The 20,193-nt window shown below is 46.1% G+C and overlaps 1 protein-coding gene across 1 annotated transcript; it reads right to left on the minus strand.

Annotated features, from left to right (window-relative positions):
- Positions 2,580–19,728, minus strand: GM2A (GM2 ganglioside activator). Its single transcript, XM_005683188.3, has 4 exons — positions 19,492–19,728; positions 14,007–14,159; positions 4,508–4,690; positions 2,580–4,169 (listed from the first exon to the last, which is right to left on the minus strand). Exons 1-4 carry the CDS (start codon positions 19,579–19,581, stop codon positions 4,014–4,016), a joined length of 582 nt encoding a protein of 193 aa, XP_005683245.1. The 5' UTR covers positions 19,582–19,728; the 3' UTR covers positions 2,580–4,013.

Below are 20,193 nucleotides of genomic sequence, written 5' to 3' on the forward strand. Positions count from 1 at the left end.
TGGACCTTTGTCAGCAAAGTAATGTCTCTGATTTTTTATATGCTGTCTAGTTTTGTCATAGCTTTTTTATTTTGAAAGAACTTTAAATCACCTAACTTTCACTAATGTTAACATCTTACCCAAATATAACACAATTATTAAACCTTAATAGTTAACCCTGGTGAAATCCTATTTCTGATTCTTTTTTTAATCCAGCATCTAATCCTAGATCTCACAATTCCTATTCTCTTCTGATCTGTCTGTTCCTCAGTCTTTCCTTACTGTTCGTGGCCCTGACATTTTTGAAGAGGACTGGCCATTCTTTTGTAGTGTTTCTCAATTTAGGTTTGTGTGATCTTTCTTGTGACAAAGTTGAGATTACACATTTTGGGCAATACCAGAGAAGTGTCACTGTCCTTTATCAGTACACCGTATTGGGAGGTGCATGATGTCAGTTTGTCTTATTACTTACTGGTGATGTTAACTTGGATCACTTGTAAGTGTTGTCTGCCAGGTTTCTCCACCACTACATTTCCCCCTTTGTAACTGTATCCTGTGAGAAGGTATCTTGAGACTATGCAAATCCTGTTTCTCATCATACGTTTATCCAGTAATTTTAGCATCCATAGATGTTCCTTATCTGCAACAATTCTGGCAGTAGCATTTACCTAATGATTTTTTTTCCTATTAATACTGTTCCTTCTACATTTAGTTGAGATTCTGTTGTGTACAGACTCATGGATGTTTGTTTTCATTCAAGGGATTATAACCTATTACTGTCATTATTTATTTTCTTGCTCAAGTTGTCCAAGACTTGGCCACTGAGAGCTCCCTCCAGTTGGTTCCTGTGTCCTTTCAGTATGCCTCCACGCTCTCATTATCCACATTTATTTTCTCAGTCCTAATATACACAGGAAATACTTTTAGAATTGCTAACGCTATTCCTGTGAAAAACAAACTACAGTATATACAGTATTTGTGTGCAGTTCCTTTTTTCTGTTGCTTTACAGTGCCCCATCAAAATACTGGAACTTTGTTTTCCCACTCACTTCAGTGTTGTTGTATTATATATTTGAAATATATTTTGTTACTATTTATATTCCATGTTGAATTTCCCTTATCTCCTGTTTGATTTATGATTTGGGACTCAGAAATATTATGGTTCTAAGGGTCAGATATACAACATGATATACTCAGAAGCATCCCATCCTCTTCATCCTTTATACCCTGTTATCATTTCCCTCTTTTTTCCACTCTCTGTAAATAACCAGTTCATTAGTTTCCAGCTCATTTTTCCTTATGTCCATATGAGCAGACACATGTATATTTTTCCTACATGAACAGTGTGTGTGTGTTTAGTCACTCAGTCGTGTCCAACCCTTTGCAACCCTTGGACTGTAGCCCATCAAGCTCCTCTGTTCATGGGGTTCTCCAGGCAAGAATACTGGAGTGGATTACCATTCCCTTCTCCAGGGGATTTTCCTGACCCAGCGATTGAACCTGGTTTCCTGCATTGCAGGCGGGTTCTTTACTTTCTGAACCACCAGGGAAGCCTACATGATCAGTAACACTGACAAATTCCCCTCTTGAAGGACTGAACCAGTCTGTATTCCTACCAGCTATTTTGAGGGGACCTTTTTCCACACAGCCTTGCCTAGTGGTTTGTGGTAGTGTGGTTATTTTCTTACCAACCCAAGAAATTGACAAATGTTATGTTAATATTGTTTCAATTTACATTTTTCTGATTTTGAAGTGAGTTTCTATATCTTACTATGTTTAAGGGTCATTTTTATATCTTTATGCGAGTGTTTATCTGTTCATTTATTTTCCCAGTTTTCCTATCAGATTTTTGATCCCTTGATACTTCATTCTTTATAGTAGGAATATTATTAACCTTTTGTCTATGATTGTGCTATAAATATTTTCTTCCAGTCTTTTGACTGTGTCTTTTGCCAAGCACATTATTTCTTATGCAGTCAACTTTATCAGTGTTTATTTTCTCTGGACATTTTACCCATGTTTCTTTTTAGTATTTGTATGGCTTCATTTTTAATACTTAGACCCTGGACTCATTTGAAGTTTATTCTTTCCTATGGCATTAAGTATGGATCCAATTTCAACTTTTTTCCAAATGGCTTTCCATTTGGCTCAGTACCATTTGTTAAAAAGTTCACTTTGCTCTCTGATTTGAGATCCTCACCATTCTCCACCCCTCAACAAGACGGAGGAGCATCTGGGCCGAAAGCACAGCAAACACAAAGACTAACCAAACAACTGAACGTCCTTCCATGCAAGGATGGGAACTAAAATATGTCTGTGAGAATAATGCCCAAAGAGTCAGGAGAGGAAATAAAGGCTGGAGAAGCCATACTGTGAGGGGGGAGGTCAAAAACAAACAAGGAAGCTGATGTTGCTGGACAGAACGAAGCAGAGATACCAAGCAGCACACGAGACAGGAACAGAAGAGTCAGTCCCTGACATTGCTTCAGCCCTCGTCCCACTGCTTGAACTCTTCCAGCAGGAGCAACCCAGTAAACGAGCTCTGGAAACCCTGAGATGTGATCAGTGGGAAAAAATATGCAGCCACAACAAAGGAGGAATTCTCAGCAAGTCAAAAAGATTTATTACCATTCCAGGCTTCATGTGAGCCCCGAACCTGAGGCTGGTCACAGGAGGACAGGATGATGAATAAACCCAGGCACCTGATATGAGTCCCCCTCTCATCATGGATCCCTGCTCCACTGAATGGCTGCTGGAGAGGCCACCTCTTCAGCTGCCTCCCTCACCCTGACAACACTCTGTGCCAGGGCAGGAGGCCCTGATCTCTCAGCTCTGCGGCTACCTCACTCCCCCAGCATCGGAGGAGCCTACCAGGTCAGGGACTGTGGATTCGGCCTCACAGGAGAAACGGTGCTGGAGTTGTCTCAAGGTTAAAAGGACAAGGCATGTGTGTTCTTACATCCAAGGCCACAAACTGGCCTCCCATGAGCCAGATTTCCCTACTGACAAGTCTGTTTGGCCCCTTCTGCCTGTGCAGTGTTTTTTAAAAAAATAATTCACTGTCAGTATTTAAAAATGGATTTCATATAAAAGTCTGGATTTCTGGCCTCTTGAGAGGAAAAATGTTGAGAATATTTCATAATGCTGGGCCCACAGTCTCCTGTGGAATTCACTGGCAATTGTTGGACAGCAACTGCCCCTACAGACTGAAAGTACCCTTTCTAACTCAGCCTAGACTCCATATCCCTGATTAGGGCCCCAGCTCGAGATGGGGCAGCAGCTGCCTTAGATCAGTGCTGTTGTACAAAGGCAAGATATGCCTGGAAACAACATGCTTCTCGTGGCCCTCATCACTCACGGATGGCCCGCGCTTTGCCCTGAAAGCACCTGAATTTGCAGACTACCTGAAATACAGAGCATTCTCAGTTGTTCTCCCACATGCCCTGCCTCTGCCTCTCCAGGATACGCTATGCCCCACTGTTAACTGGGCAAGTCTAGAAAAAGAACACTAAGTTATACAAGCTAACAGAGGCATAGGTTTAGATCAACTCCTTCAGACCCTTCCTTGTAAGAGGGAGTGGGAGTAAAATGAAAACTGTTAGTACTTTCATTCTGCTTTTAGGTCAGTGACACACATAAAAAAATCAATGAGAAAAATCATAAAGGTACTTCAGGAGACCAAGATTAGGTCACTCTGAATGTGGGGGTCATAAAACATGTTAGCCTCCTTAGAAAATGAGTTAAGATTTTAGAGAGAAAGCCATATGAGGGTGAGGCTGAAAGTGCAACAGCCACCCAGTAGGTGTCCTGGGCTGTCAAAAACCACCAGGCTCATCCTCCCTTAGGTCAGGGCTGCTGGCCCACAGTTAAAACCTCTGTAGGTGGCATAAGGTGACTTTCAGCAGGGGAACATCATCATTGTGGAAAAGGGCTTGAGAAAGGACAGAGAGTAGAATCTGGCCTTAGCCAACGTAAGACAGAGGAAGAGGATGCCTTCCTCACACCCTCTTCATTCTGCAGTGGCAGGTGCCATCTTATTTGCCTTTAAGGGAGGCGGAGATATTGACACAAGCCAGCCGCTTCTCATTGTTGCTCAGGATGGTCTGCAGGCGGTAGTTCCCCGTGCTGAGCCAGCTGGGCAACTCCAGGTCGGGCAGTGTGAAGTCAGACTTGGGCAGTGAGTAGACGCCCTGTGGGAAAGCCAATGGACTGCAGGTCAGTGTGAGCCTACAGACGGGACTCTCTCCTGGAGTGACCTCTAAGTTTGCAGCTTCGAACTGCCCCTCTTCCCACTCTCCCAAGAGTCATGTAGAGCAGGGAATGTAATAGCAGAAGGGCACTGGAGGTCAGATCGAGCATCAAGTTTCCCATTTCACAGATGGATAAACCGAGGCCCCCAAAAGGTAAGTGATTCAGGAGAGATCAGGTCAATTTACACCCACAGATGTCCAGGTCTGCAAGAGAATGTCTCCCAATGCCACGTCTCTACTCCAGTCACAGGGAAATGCTCTCCCCTCCCTGTACTTACTTCTTTGAAGGGACAGTGACAGGGAAGCCCATAGGTGTGCAGTGGTTCCGGGCAGGGTTCCTCAATGGGAATTAACATTTCAAGTATATTACAGAAGTTGTCATAGGTGCAGCTACCAATGTTGTCCACACATGGGATTTTGACCCAGAAGCCGGCTATGTGCTTCTCCACAGTTAATTCCACCTGGTGAGAGAATTGCAGAAAATGTACAATTCCAAGGCAGATGAACCAGTTGCTCTGCCTCTTTCAAAGGTCAGCATTTTCTTTTAACACAGGGTTTTTAATTGGATAGGATCTTGGCAATACTCTGATCCAGAAATGACAATATTGTGGAGCCTGCCCCAGTATTATCCTTTCCTGTGCCCACAGCAGACCATTAATAATCAAATATGACTTTGTTTTCCCGCTGCACTGAACACACTGTCTTAGCATTCTTTAGGTATTTACTATCCATTGGTTGAAGGCAAAATGCACTTGTCATGTAACTGCTAATTGGCTAACCATGGCATTGCTTCTAGACTTCCCTTCTGAGCCCAGTCTTGGCTTCAGAACCTGTTCCTTCCTAGGACCTCAGGCAGCTACCACCAGCTGAATGGAGTTGCTTACCAAGATGAAACCTATTTGCTATTCCTGGATCCTATTTCCTCCATGCAGCCATAGAAGACAGAATTGAAAATAATAAGAATTTACAGGGAGATCACTTTAGGGGTTGGTATGAGGAAGATCTTAACAATCTTAGTGAGGTCACAAGGGATGGAACTACTTCAGGAAGAGGTGGGGTCCTAGACCCAGTTAAGGAAGCTGGAGGACTTCCTGCACCCAGAGAGAAGCTGGGTGAGGAGACCTCTGAGTGCTATACACCTCCACACGGCCATGATTCTGCTCCCCTTCTGGAGGCTAGGGCTGACCAGTTGTGCCTGGCATGGGCTAAGCATTCACTAAGTATTAGCTGCCTAAGAACCAAATGAGTTGTCCCTTAGGGACCATGTTCTCGCATCCCCCCGGGGTATCAGAGAAAACTGTCGGCAAAGGGCAGAAGTCTGATTCTCTGTGGGTGTTACAGCAGGAAATCACTTGCAGTTGTAACATCACAGCATTCTATGAATCCCAGCCTCCAGGCTCACTTCATCTAGTAGCTCCATTTCGAAGAGGCAACTCCTGGACAGGCATTTATTCCCCTTGAGCCTGCAGGGCTCAGGCTGGCTCTGCAGGCTCTGGACTCAGCATTCCGACTACCCACATGTCAGGGCCCAGGTCCAGGACAGAGCAGTCCATGCCCCGTGTATCCTGAGTGGACAGACTCAAACGTGCCTCCTCCCACTCTGCTGCCCCACATATTACCCCCACCCCCAGTCACACACAGCCCCCTCCCAGCCCAGCTCTCTCCTCTCCTGCCAAGCCTGCTTCAATGAACCCTTTGCCTAGAAGAGCCAAGGGCTTGCAAGTGAATGCCACTTCAGCCACTTCCTAGTGTGGTGAGTGCTTAGTCGCTCAGTCGTGTCCGACTCTTTGCGACCCTATGGACTGTAGTCCACCAGGCTCCTCGGTCCATGGGATTCTCTGTCCATGGGATTCTCCAGGCAAGAATACTGGGGTGGGTTGCCATGCCCTCCTCCAGGGGATCTTCCCAACCCAGGGATCAAACCCAGGTCTTCCATATTGCAGGTGGATTCTTGACCATCTGAGCCACCAGGGAAGCCCTAGTATGGTACCCTTGGGGAATTTCTTCTGTCTCCATTCTCTCATCTCCAAAATGGGATCTTCATAGAGTGTCAGCCTCTCACAAGTTCCCAATGAGTGACACAATGCCTGTCAAATAGCACACTGCCTGAAATCCAAACATTCCTTCCTATGGGACTTCTCAGCCAGTGCCATTCCTGGTTTTGCCAACATCCCAATGAAAATGGTTAAGCCAGTTCTGCCCTGAACAAGAACACCCAGCTAAGGGGACCACCAGGGACCAAGTCCTGCCTGGGCTCCTCCAACAGGAGTGGAAGCCTGTGGGGCTGCATCTACCAGGTGCTAGGTGTCCCCCAGCCAGGACCAGCATAGCACAGGAAGTACTAGGTAGGGGCGCCTGGAACTTAAGCAATAGCCAAGCCTGCTACTGCTATTGGGGGATTACAAACCATGACTGATTTTCCAGTCCTTGCTCTCAGTCTGCCTGCTCATATGGCTCAGAAGAGAATGCAAGGAGAGTTCCCTGATGGTCCAGTGGTTAGGACTTGGTGCTTTCCAGCCACGCACCAGGTTCAGTCCCTGGTTGGGGAACTAAGATCTTGCAAGACACCCAGTGTGGCCAAAAAAAAAAGAGCAAGCAAGGCTGAGTAACAAGGGAACCATCAATCCCTCTAGTCCAGGACTTCCTTAGCACCTCCACAGCTCAACCTAAATAAACCCCTGTATCACAGGACCTGGCAACACAGGACAGACAGAGGCATTGGCAGGTAATGGAATCAGGATCTCCGTTACCCACCAGGGTGCTTGGGCAAGTCCCTTTCCCTCTCAGACCTCTGCTCCTCCATTTTGACCATGGAATATTTGGAGGTCATGATCTTGAAGAGACCTACCAGATATGACATCCTAAGAGTAAAGTGTCTTGCAAGTTGAAAACAATGACTTTTCTCTTGGTCTCTTCTAGCTCAGGGATAGTAGCTGTAGGTAGAGAGGCACTGACTTGAAGGGGGGCCGTTTGATGAGACTGGGGAGAGGCACTTACACCTCAAACACAGGGCTCAGGCAGAGGCACTGAAGGTACAAGACTTCAGAGAGAGAAGAAAGCTAACCCATCAGGCCTAAACACCACGTGTCTGAAAGCCTGAAATAAGTACATGCCAAACATGGTGGCATTTACCACTCCTGAGGACGGGGAAACCAAGGTCTCAGACCCTGGAACTTCAGAGCTCAAAGAAGGGAGTTCTAAGTTATGCCAAACCCTGTGGAACACATCAAACGAAAAAGGCATTCCTGGACAGACTCCAGTCTTGCCCATGGCTCACAGAATCTGGGGCATCCGACTTCTAAAAATTGCAATCAGTCAGTTCAGTCGCTTAGCTGTGTCTGACTCTTTGCGACCCCATGGACTGCAGCGCGCCAGTTTTCCCTGTCCATCACCAACTCCTGGAGCTTACTCAAACTCATGTCCATCAAGTCAGTGATGCCATCCAACCATCTCATCCTCTGTCATCCCCTTCTCCTCCCGCCTTCAATCTTTCCCAGCATCAGGGTCTTTTCTAGTGAGTCAGTTCGTTGCATCAGGTGGCCAAAGTATTGGAGTTTCAACTTCAACATCAGTCCTTTCAATGAATATTCAGGACTGATTTCTTGAGGATGGACTGGTTGGATCTCCTTGCAGGCCAAGGGACTCTCAAGAGTCTTCTCCAATACCACAGTTCAAAAGCATCAATTCTTCAGAGCTCGGCTTTCTTTATAGTCCAACTCTCACATCCATACATGATTACTGGAAAAACCAAAGCTTTGACTAGCAGTTGGCATCAAATTCATCCAGGTTCCAAATGGAACTTTTGACTGAAGAAATTTTACTTCAGCAAGGACAAGGAGGAAGTGTCTCTCCTACCACTAGTAAGCTGCAGAGCCTGAACCAGTCACTCTTCTTTGGGTCCCAGTAACAAGGAGGGAAGTCATTGACCTTAAGAGCCCTTCAGGCTTATGGTACTTGAGTCTGGGCAGCTCTACTAGGCAGGGTTTTTGCTGATAAAAGGAAAGTCCTGGGGTACTCCTCTGCTAAACTTCAAACACTAATTCTACTTCCCTGCCAGAAAGAGTTCAGGAACAGGAAACATTAGATAAGGACACCAGCCTTGACCTGGGGCAAGTTACATCCTTCTCTGAGCCTCAGTGTCCCTTATCTGTAAAAGGAGGCCTATCACCTTTTCTCCAACAAAAGTACTGAGAAGCTTTCATTTAATAAGGAGTATGCATATACCCTTTATCGAGCCCATCTTTGCATGAAATGTTCCCTTGGTATCTCTAATTTTCTTGAAGAGATCTCTAGTCTTTTCCCATTCTGTTCTTTTCCTCTATTTCTTTGCATTATCGCTGAAGAAGGCTTTCTTATCTCTTCTTGCTATTCTTTGGAACTCTGCATTCAGATGCTTATATCTTTCCTTTTCTCCTTTGCTTTTCACCTCTCTTCTTTTCACAGCTATTTGTAAGGCCTCCTCAGACAGCCATTTTGCTTTTTTGCATTTCTTTTCCATGGGGATGGTCTTGATCCCTGTCTCCTGTACAATGTCACGAACCTCATTCCATAGTTCATCAAGCACTCTATCTACCAGATCTAGTCCCTTAAATCTATTTCTCACTTCCACTGTATAATCATAAGGGATTTGATTTAGGTCATTCCTGAATGGTCTAGTGGTTTTCCCTACTTTCTTCAATGTAAGTCTGAATTTGGCAATAAGGAGTTCATGATCTGAGCCACAGTCAGCTCCTGATCTTGTTTTTGTTGACTGTATAGAGCTTCTCCATCTTTGGCTGCAAAGAATGTAATCAATCTGATTTCGGTGTTGACCATCTGGTGATGTCCATGCGTAGAGTCTTCTCTTGTATTGTTGGAAGAGGGTGTTTGCTATGACCAGTGCATTTTCTTGGCAAAACTCTATTAGTCTTTGCCCTGCTTCATTCCGCATTCCAAGGCCAAATTTGCCTGTTACTCCAGGTGTTTCTTGACTTCCTACTTTTGCATTCCAGTCCCCTATAATGAAAAGGACATCTTTTTTGGGTGTTAGTTCTAAAAGGTCTTATAGGTTTTCATAAAACCGTTCAACTTCAGCTTCTTCAGCATTACTGGTTGGGGCATAGACTTGGATAACTGTGATATTGAATGGTTTGCCTTGGAGACGAACAGAGATCATTCTGTCGTTTTTGAGATTGCATCCAAGTACTGCATTTCGGACTCTTCTATTTGGGGGGGGCTCCAAAATCACTGCAGATGATGACCGCAGCCATGAAATTAAAAGACGCTTACTCCTTGGAAGAAAAGTTATGACCAACCTAGATAGTATATTCAAAAGCAGAGACATTACTTTGCCGACTAAGGTCCATCTAGTCAAGGCTATGGTTTTTCCTGTGGTCATGTATGGATGTGAGAGTTGGACTGTGAAGAAGGCTGAGCACTGAAGAATTGATGATTTTGAACTGTGGTGTTGGAGAAGACTCTTGAGAGTCCCTTGGACTGCAAAGAGATCCAACCAGTCCATTCTGAAGGAGATAGCCCTGGGATTTCTTTAGAAGGAATGATGCTAAAGCTGAGGCTCCAGTACTTTGGCCACCTCATGAGAAGAGTTGACTCATTGGAAAAGACTCTGATGCTGGGAGGGATTGGGGGCAGGAGGAGAAGGCGATGACCGAGGATGAGATGGCTGGATGGCATCACGGACTTGATGGACGTGAGTCTGAGTGAGCTCCGGGAGATGGTGATGAACAGGGAGGCCTGGCATGCTGCGATTCATGGGGTCGCAAAGAGTTGGACATGACTGAGCGACTGAACTGAACTGAACTGATGCATATACCCTATGCAAAGACAAAGGAACCAAATCAGAAGCATATACATTTTATAAGAGAAACCGTAGGAGGAAGGGAAAGGACAGTGGGAATCTGAGTCCAATTTTTAAAAGTTCAATGGCCCAAATTTATGACTGGTAATAAAGTACAGACTTACCATGGCTCAACTTAAAGTTTTTTGACTTTACGATGTGCAGAAGCAATACACATTCAGTAGGAACTGTACTTCCTGTTTTGGAATTTGATCATTTTCAGGGCTAGCAATATACAGTACTATTTTCTCTTCTTGTGATGCTCAGTAGTGGCAGGAAGTCACAGCTCCCAGTCAGCCATGTGATCATAAAAGCTGATGTATTTAAACCATTCTGCACCTAGACAACCATTCTGGCTTTCGTTTCAGTACAGTATTCAATAAATTATATGAGATATGCCATCAGTTCAGTTCAGTTCAGCTGCTCAGTCATGTCTGACTCTTGACCCCATGGACTGCAGCACACCAGGCCTCCCTGCCCATCACCAACTCCCATTGTTTACCCAAACTCATGTCCATTGAGTTGGTGAATGAGATATGCAATACGATATCATAAAATAGACTTGGTATTAGATGACTTCGCCTAACCATAGGCTAATATGCATGTTCCAAGAATGGCTAAGGTAGGCGAAGCTAAGCTCTGATGTTACATAGTTGGGTGTATTAAATGCATTTTTGACTTATGATATTTTCAACTTATTATAGGTTTATTATACTGATTATATTCTTTGTAGCCGAAGATGGAGAAGCTCTATTCAGTTTGGTTCAGTTCAGTCCCTCAGTCGTGTCCGACTCTTTGAGACCCCATGAATCGCAGCCTCCCTGGCCATCACCAACTCCCGGAGTTCACTCAGACTCACGTCCATCGAGTCAGTGATGCCATCCAGCCATCTCATCCTCTGTCATCCCCTTCTCCTCCTGCCCCCAATCCCTCCCAGCATCAGAGTCTTTTCCAATGAGTCAACTCTTCGCATGAGGTGGCTAAAGTACTGGAGTTTCAGCTTTAGCATCAGTCCTTCCAATGAACACCAGGGACTGATCTCCTTTAGAATGGACTGGTTGGACCTCCTTGCAGTCCAAGGGACTCTCAAGAGTCTTCTCCAACACCACAGTTCAAAAGCATCAATTCTTTGGCGCTCAGCTTTCTTCACAGTCCAACCATCACAACCATACATGACCACTGGACTGCTCTATTACAGTCAGCAAAAACAAGACCAGGAACTGACTGTGGCTCAGACCATGAACTCCTTATTACAAAATTCAGACTTAAATTGAAAAACATAGAGAAAATCACTAGGCCCATTAAATCCCTTATGATTATACAGTGGAAGTGACAAATAGATTCAAGGGATTAGATTTAACAGAGTGCCTGAAGAACTATGGATGGAGGTTAGCAACATTGTACAGGAGGCAGTAATCAAAACCATCCTCAAAAAAAAGAAATGAAAAAAGCAAAATGTCTGAGGAGGCCTTACACATAGCTGAGAAAAGAAGAGAAGTAAAAGGCAAAGGAGAAAGGAAATATGTATCCATCTGATTGCAGAGTTCCAATGAAGAGCAAAGAGAGATAAGAAAGCCTTCCTCAGTGATCAATGCAAAGAAACAGGAAAAAAATTGAATGGGAAAGACTAGAAATCTCTTCAAGAAAATTAGAGATACCAAGGGACCATTTCATGCAAAGATAGGCACAATAAACAACAGAAATGGAATGGACCTAACAAAACCAGAAGATATTCAGAAGAGGTGGCAAGAATACAAAGAAGAACTATACAAAAAAGATTTTATTGACCCAGATAACCACGATGGCACAGGACTGGAAAAAGTCAGTTTTCATTCCAGTCCCAAAGAAAGGCAATGCCAAAGAATGTTGAAACTATCGCACAATCGCATTCATTTCATACGCTAGCAAAGTAATGCTCAAAATTCTCCAAGCCAGGCTTCAACAGTATGTGAACTATGAAATTCCAGATGTTCAAGCTGGATTTAGAAAAGCCAGAGGAACCAGAGATCAAATTGCCAACACACATCAGATCTTTGAAAAAGCAAGAGAGTTTCAGAAAAACATCTATTTCTGCTTTATTGACTACGCCAAAACCTTTGACTGTGTGGATCACAATAAACTGTGGAAAATTCATAACAAGATGGGAATACCAGACCACCTGACCTGCCTCTTGAGAAATCTGTATGCAGGTCAAGAAGCAACAATTAGAACTGGACATGGAACAATAGACTGGTTCCAAATAGGAAAAGGAGTACATCAAGGCTGTATATTGTCACCCTCCTAATTTAACTTACATGCAGAGTACATCATGAGAAACGCTGGGCTGGAAGAAGCACAAGCTGGAATCAAGATTGCTGGGAGAAATATCAATAACCTCAGATATGCAGATGACACCACACTTATGGCAGAAAGTGAAGAAGAACTCAAGAGCCTCTTGATGAAAGTGAAAGAGGAGAGTGAAAAAGTTGGCTTAAAGCTCAACCATTCAGAAAACAAAGATCATGGCATCCGGTCCCATCGATTCATGGCAAATAGATGGGGAAGCAATGGAAACAGTGACAGACTTTATTTTCTTGGGCTCCAAAATCACTGCAGATGGTGACTGCAGCCATGAAATTAAAAGACGCTTACTCCTTGGAAGTAAGGAGCCACCGGGACATCCCTGGTGGCTCAGACGTTAAGGAGTCTACCTATAACGCAGGAGACCCCAGTTCAATCCCTGGGTCAGGAAGATCCTCTGCAGAAGGAAATGGCAACCCACTCCAGTATTCTTGACTGGAAAATCCAATGGATGGAGGAGCCTGGCAGGCTACCGTCCACGGGGGTCGCAAAGAGTCGGACACGACAGTGACTTCACTTCACTTCACTCCTTGGAAGAAAAGTTATGACCAACCTAGACATCATATTAAAAAGCAGAGACATTAGTTTGCCAACAAAGGTCTGTCTAGTCAAGGCTATGGTTTTTCCAGTAATCATGTACGGATGTGAGATTTGGACTATAAAGAAAGCTGAAAGGTGAAGAATTGATGCTTTTGAACAGTGGTGTTGGAGAAGGTTCTTGAGAGTCCCTTAGACTGCAAAGAGATCCAACCAGTCCATCCTAAAGGAAATCAGTCATGAATATTCATTGGAAGGTCTGATGTTGAAGTTGAAACTCCAATACTTTGATCACCTGATGCAAAGTACTGACTCACTAGAAAAGACCCTGATGCTGGGAAAGATTGAAGACAGGAGGAGAAGGGGACAACAAAGGATGAGATGGTTGGATGGCATCACTGACTCAATGAACATGAGTTTGGGTAAACTCCAGGAGTTGGTGATGGACAGGGAGGCCTGGCCTGCTGCAGTCCATGCAGTTGCAAAGAGTCAGACTTGACTGAATGACTAAACTGAACTGACTGAATGTGTACTGAGCTGGTCATGTGTGCCAGGCCCTGTGCAAAGCACTCTCCATGTTACTAATTCAATAATAGCTCAGAAACATATGAGGTAGGGGCTGTGATTAACCAAGGCAAAGGGCAGTTTCATGGACACAGATTCCAAATCAGACAACTTTTTAAAGAGTCCAGTGGAAACTGGTGCCAGAATAGATCTGCACCAGGACAGGCTGAAGGCATATAAGCATATGGTATAAAGGTAGCAATGAGGAAAGGACTATGACATATATAATTGCCATGGATACATAGAAAGCCTCTGTTGTTTTGTATGAAAACAAATATCCACCCCCAAAACAGATAGCAGGCATGAATGAAGTAGTTACTCTGAAACAAAAATACAAAAGGCAAACTTATGAAAGGACATTTAAACAAATCTATGTTGTTTTTGCTGCTCTGGGATTCCAGGATTCCAAAAGTATTAAGTTCCCTGAGTGTACATGCCTCAGGGCTCTGCCCTTGGCCCACAGCACCTTCCTTCCAGTGCCTCCCTGACCCTGGGCTCACCTTCAGAGGATCGCTGAGGACAGCACTGGTCTTGGCCTCAGCAGTGATGGTCAAGTTCCCCGGAATGGCAATGGGGTCAGGTTCCAGAGTCAGGCTGTTGATCACCGCAGGGTCCTTCCCTGCATCGCAGTTATCCCAGGAAAAGCTACCCAGCTGGGAGAGCCAAGGACATATAGCAGCAAGGAAAGAAAAGAGTTGACAAAAGGTTAGAAGAATTAACAGAGCAGTTACTGACGATGTGCCCATGGATGAGGTACCCGCTGGCTCGGAGCTTCGTCTGCAACTCCACATCTGTAAACCTAGGATAACTCTGGTCCTACCCATTTTGTAGGCAGGACTCTACTAAAAGACTTAAAAGACAATCTCCCAAATGTGTGCCATGAACTATAGAGGACAATATCACAGACCCTGAACTTCAGAATAGGTGACTAGCCATATCCAGCTTCTCTGATCCCTCACCTCCCTGCTCCACCCACCTCTCCTGCTAGTCTTGGCATCTTCTCAGAGGGAGGTTTTTGGAGGATTCACCTTTACAGCCCATGCCCAGAACCTGATTCACGTCACACCTCGGGCCCAGTCCAGGACCAGGAACAATAAGGAATACAAAACAATGGGGAACATAACAGCATGAAACACCGCACCCTCAAGGAGGGACAGTTAAGTCAGGGAGGGACTAGGACACACAAGAAAAGATCCCCTGGGGGCCACTTGATGAACAATCCCCAGTGAAAAAACTTCCCAATCCTAACCAGTGCATTTTCACTCCCATCTCACTGCTCATGCCCTGCCTGGTCCCACACCCCAAGTCATCCCCCTCCCGTCTGCTGAGCCATATCCTCCTCCTCCTCCACATCCCCCAAGAGGTCTCCTGATTCCTGACTCCACCATCATGTCTAACTACAAATGATCACTGACTCCCCACTCCCACGGAACCTTGTCTATGACCACACTCCCCACATCCTGCAGGCTCTGCCTGCCCACTCGCACTTTTCCCAGCCCCCTGAAGGCCATCTACGAGAGACTTTCAGTATTTCCCCCATGCATATCCCATCTGAAGGCCATCTACGAGAGACTTTCAGTAGTTCCCCCAGGCACATCCCATCTTAGAAGGAAAACCTGCCAATCCCCACATCCCCAAGTCAACCTCCATCATCAACACAGCCACAGCTAGGTGGACCAGAAGACAATACCTAACATAGACTAGGCTGACAGATTCTCTCTGCCTCCAATTTGGGAAGTGAGACAGAGGCAAAATCACTCAGAGGATTTTGGGCTTTGAGTGGTCATGGGGTCAAAAACTTTAAGATGGAGCCAGCACACAGACTCGTGACCAAGTCAAAGGGTCAAGAACTAAGGGCTCTGCTGGTCTGTAGAAAAGAGAGCAGATAGTGTCACCCCTTCCCCTGCCTCCTATCTAAATAGGAAGTGCAGGAGAGTAGCCAAGAACATGTTTCTAGAGTGAGACGTGGTACATCCAGGCTTTAGTCAGTAGACATGGCTTGAAACCCTAGCTTGACCACCATATCATGTGATTCTGTAGGCCAGTTTCCCCTTTGGAGCCGCAGTTTCCTCATCTTTTAAGTGGAGTCATTTCTGCTTTCCTCTCAGACCTGTGACAGTGCTGCAAGGGTGACAGCATGTAACACATAAAGCTCATAACCCAGTGCCAGACACAAAGCATGAGCTGGCCCCCTAAATGATAGCCATTAGACATCCCAGCCCCTGCTTCCTGCCATTAGTTCCATGAGATTCCTTGTATACCTGAAATAAACTTCCCTTTACCTGAGCTTCTTGGAATGGGCTTCAGTTCCTTGGAATGAAGCATCAGACCATGACTAAGAAAGGCCTGATTCATCCCTGTGTTCCCCACAGCCCCTTAGGGTAGGTAGTAACAAATGTTTCCTTCAGTGTTCATTCCACAGATATTTATGGAGCAATGATCACAGACCCAGGGCCAAGTGCTATTCATACAGGTAAACAATTAGAGATGTGCCTGCCCTGCAGTGAGGAGCTTATAGTCTAATGTAAATAAATATTACCCACTGTGATCTCTGGGTGCCATAAATGAAACAAACAGAGGGTCATGTTAAAAGTAACAAAGGACTCACTTAAATAGGGTGCTGAGAAGGGATAATCCTGCAAGATGAGGAGCCAGCCATGCATGTACTGAAAGAAGGTTCAGGCAGAGGGAACATGAGCAAAGGAACATGCGCCCTGCGTTGGGAAGACACTCAACTGCTCTGGGCCCTACAAGGCCAGTGGGCTAGATATAATGGACAAGGCACCTAGAGTGGTGGCAGGGTTGTTTAATAAATGCAAGACCTCATAGGTCATCATCAGGAGGCTGGATTTCCTATAAATGCAGTGGAATGCCATTGCAGGAGAGTGCCCTGCTCTGGTTTATAGTTGAGAATGGATTGCAGAGGGTCTTGTTTGGTAAGAGGAGACCAGTTAGGAGGCCAATATCAAATGAAAGAGTGCCTGGGACTAAGAGTTGGCCTGGAGGGTGGGTAGGTGGACTGGCCATTTTCTGGAGCCGCTTTCACAGATGCCAAGGCAGCCTGATTCACCGTGAGGATTGATTCCAGGTTGAAGTGTCCAAAATGTCCTGCTTCTCCTTACCCCAGTCCCTGGGGAGACTTAACAAAGTGATTTCTCCATGACTGACTAGAGGCTTCTGTCATAATGAATTCTGCAGTCAAGTCCAGGCTCATCAGGAAAAGGAGGTATGATGCCTTAGCAGTGCCCACTAAGGGCAGACCTGGCACCAGATATCTGTCATCCCAGCCCAGCTAACATAAGGGAAGAAGCAGCATAGGAAGAGGGCAAAGGTACAGCTGTGGATGCAGATATATGGATGCAAGTCACAGACCTGGATTAAAACCACACTGTAGCCACTCTTACTAGCTGAGAACAGGGGTCAGGTGACCCTTCTTGAGGCTCTATTTTTTCATCTAATAAGTGGACATAATTACATCTTCTCACAGGGTTACTACGGTAAGACATTTGTAAACAGAAAGAATACAAATTCTCAAGGTCCCAACTCCTCAACACTGTCACAGCCGTGAAAACACACAACTGAGAAACTGTCACAGACCAGAGGAGGCTGGAGCAACAGGACAACACACGCAATATGGTGCCCCAGACTAGATCCTAGAACCGAAAGAGGACATCAGTGGGAAAACTGGTAAAATCCAAATGTAAGTCTAAGAGTTGAGCTAGTGGTAACGTACCTCTGTTGGCTTCTCAGTCTTGACAAACGTACCATGGTAATGCTTGTGTGAAAGTGAAGCTGCTCAGTCGTGTCTGACTCTTTTCGACCCCATGGACTGTAGCCCGCCAGGCTTCTCCATCCATGGGATTTTCCAGGCAATGGTACTGGAGTGGGTTGCCATTTCCTTCTCCAGGGATCTTCCCAACCCAGGGATTGAACCCAGGTCTCCCGCATTGTAGGCAGATGCTTTACCGTCTGAGCCACCAGGGAAGTCCAATGCATGTGTACGTGTGTGCTAAATTGCTTCAGTTGCGTCCGACTCTGTGACCCCATGGACTGTAGCCTGCTGGGCTCCTCTGTCCATGGGATTCTCCAGGCAAGAATACTGGAATGGGTTGCCATGCCCTCCTCCAGGGGACCTTCCTGACCCAGGGATCAAACCTGTGTCTCCTGCATTGACAGGTGGTTTCTTTACCACTGAGCCACTGCAGAAGCCCCACCGTGGTAAAAAGATGTTAGCAGGGGAAATCAAGTGAGGGGTATGTGGGAATTCTATACTTTCTTTGCAACTTTTCTCTAAGTCTATAATTATTCCCCTAAAATAAGCTTATTAGGGGAAAAAAAGCACATGGTTCAACACACAGCACATAGTGTGTGCATAGTAAATGATATCAGACAGTATCAGAGAGTCTATTAAGCACCTATTGTATGCCCAATCTGGCTCAAGACATTCTCCCCTGTTATCTAAGGCTCACCACAGCCTAGGGCCATGAGACCCACTTAATGCTAGAAGAGGAACTGGAACTCAGTCTGGTTTCCTGATACTCACTGCTCACTGTCACCCCAAGACTTCCTGTGGCCCAGGGTCTCAGGGTCAGGGTTCCAAATCACATGAGAAAACCCAGATGATAGAAGATAAGCATGGAAAGAAGTACCCATTACTGTGGAATCTCAGATAAGCAACATCCTGGGTAAGATGGGTTAACTCCCTGAGGTCTCATGGCCTCTCCAAAACTGCCAACCTAAGACACTCTGGTCTGGGATGGCATCCACAGCCAAGATATGCAGGAGAGCGGGGACACAGGGAAAGTTCCAGCCTTAGCTAGATTCCACCCCATAGTGGTCAGATCTGGAGGCCAGAGAAACATTCGCAACCTACACTCAGGGACTAACTGTGAATTCTCTGGGACAATAAAGACAGAGCTCTTTGCTCCTCCATTCAATTGGCAAAATAGACTCTTTGCCCTTAGGGAGAGTGAGACTGAGCACACTGGCTTCTATCACTTTCTGAGTTTAAGATTTAAGAGCTTTTCCATCCAGGGAAGCATTTCCCTTCATCCACAACCACTGAGAAAGGCAGGCTGGTGTTATCAAGCCCATTTTACAGAAGAGGAGACCAAGGCTTAAGGAGCCCAAATGCCACGCCCATGGATTAGAGACAGAGGAGGGATCAGAAGCCAAGTCTCCTAGTCCTATTCCTCTTTCCCCTATACCACCCTATTCCAGGCTCTGACAAACATTTCCAAGCTGGTTGGAGGGAGGGTACCTAGGCTGGGCCTCTCTCTTTGCTGCCAAAGATATCAAGTGTCTGACCCCTAGCTGTGCAGCAGAAGCCGTGGAGTTAGGCTTCTCTACTTCTCAGAATGACAGAACTTCCCTTTCCCAAGGATCTCGGGCACAGTGACTGAGACGACAAGGGGGAAATTTGTAGGTTGGACCCTCTCCATGACTCACACCCAGGAGCAGGGCTGCAGCTTTGTTGCCAGAGGAGCAAGTCTGGACCTTCTGGCCTGAAGAGCCTCTCAGAACCACCCACCCACCAGAACAGTCAGCGCCTCAGAGAAGTACAGAGGGGAGCAGTTGGGTGCCAGGCCTTCTCATGGGGTAAAAGAGGGGACATGTAAATGGGACTAAGTCTCTGGGCCTGGGAGTAGAGAATTGGTCTTGCAATTCTACAAAACTTTACTCAGACATTTGGAAAGAGGACAGGAGAGTACAGGAGAGAGTGAGATAAATCCTTCCAAAACAGTCTGGAGCAGAGCAAGGCCTTACAGTCCACCCTCTGTCCAGACAGGGAAACCGAAACCCAACTGAAACGCGGAGAGAGAAAAGGACCCACTCAGAGTCCCACGATTAGTGACTTTGGGAAGTTCTACTGCAAAAAAGTAATTCTAGAGACCGGAAAGGCCACCTCCTTATCCCACCCTAAGCCGCACAGCCCGAGCTCGGCAGGGATGCTGGCAGCAGCCTCCTAAAGGAGAGAGCACTCACCCGGTTCTGGAGAATGCGTGCATGAAGCGCTGGGCCGGCAAGAAGCAAGCCCAGGGAGATCAGGAAGGGAGCCTGCAACAGGGGGCTCATCGTAAAGGGTGGGTCCTCGCCTGGTTAACTGCAGGTTCGTGGAGGCGACGACTCTGTTAAATACCTGCTCGTATTGGTTATGCAAAGCTGTGCATTGCTATGCAAAGCTGAATGAGGCCACTTCCCAATGTGCCCCGCCCCCTCCGGATCTGAGATTTCGGGGCCGGGGATTGGACAGAGCTCTCCCGGCCCCGCCCCCTAGAGGTTCCTCGTTTAGACCCTCGCTTCACGCGTGGGCGTCAGGCCTCGCCTTCAGAGGATGAAGGCGGTGCTTAAGAGGATGAAGGCGGTGCCTGAAGAGGAAAGGAAAGGAAAGGGGCGGGGCAGGGCGGGGCGGGGACGGGGAATGAGTGCGCGATCGCGGGGGGAACTCGAGGGAGGGGCGAAACTTGCCTGGGATGGGCCAGAGTGCGAGGGAGGGGCGGGGTTGTTGCTTCTGAACTCACCGCTGTTACCGTCACTGCTGGAAGCACCATCATATTTTCACATCCAAGTCTTTCTTGACAAAAATGTCTTGCTCCCTATCTATACTACGCTTCCCCATAGCCGCGTTACAAATCACTGTCTTTTTAATAATTATTATAATGATAACTAACAAGTGGTTTAATGCAT

This window comes from Capra hircus, chromosome 7 (genome assembly GCF_001704415.2).
Source record: "Capra hircus breed San Clemente chromosome 7, ASM170441v1, whole genome shotgun sequence".
NCBI lineage: Eukaryota > Metazoa > Chordata > Mammalia > Artiodactyla > Bovidae > Capra > Capra hircus.

Excerpts from the sequence above, each read along its gene's own strand:
- GM2A (XM_005683188.3), bottom strand. The coding sequence starts at position 19,581 with ATGAGCCCCCTGTTGCAGGCTCCCTTCCTGATCTCCCTGGGCTTGCTT. Across the intron at positions 14,160-19,491 it reads CACGCATTCTCCAGAACCGG|CTGGGTAGCTTTTCCTGGGA; the intron begins GTGAGTGCTCTC and ends TGGCTCTCCCAG. Across the intron at positions 4,691-14,006 it reads TCCTCAGCGATCCTCTGAAG|GTGGAATTAACTGTGGAGAA; the intron begins GTGAGCCCAGGG and ends TTCTCTCACCAG.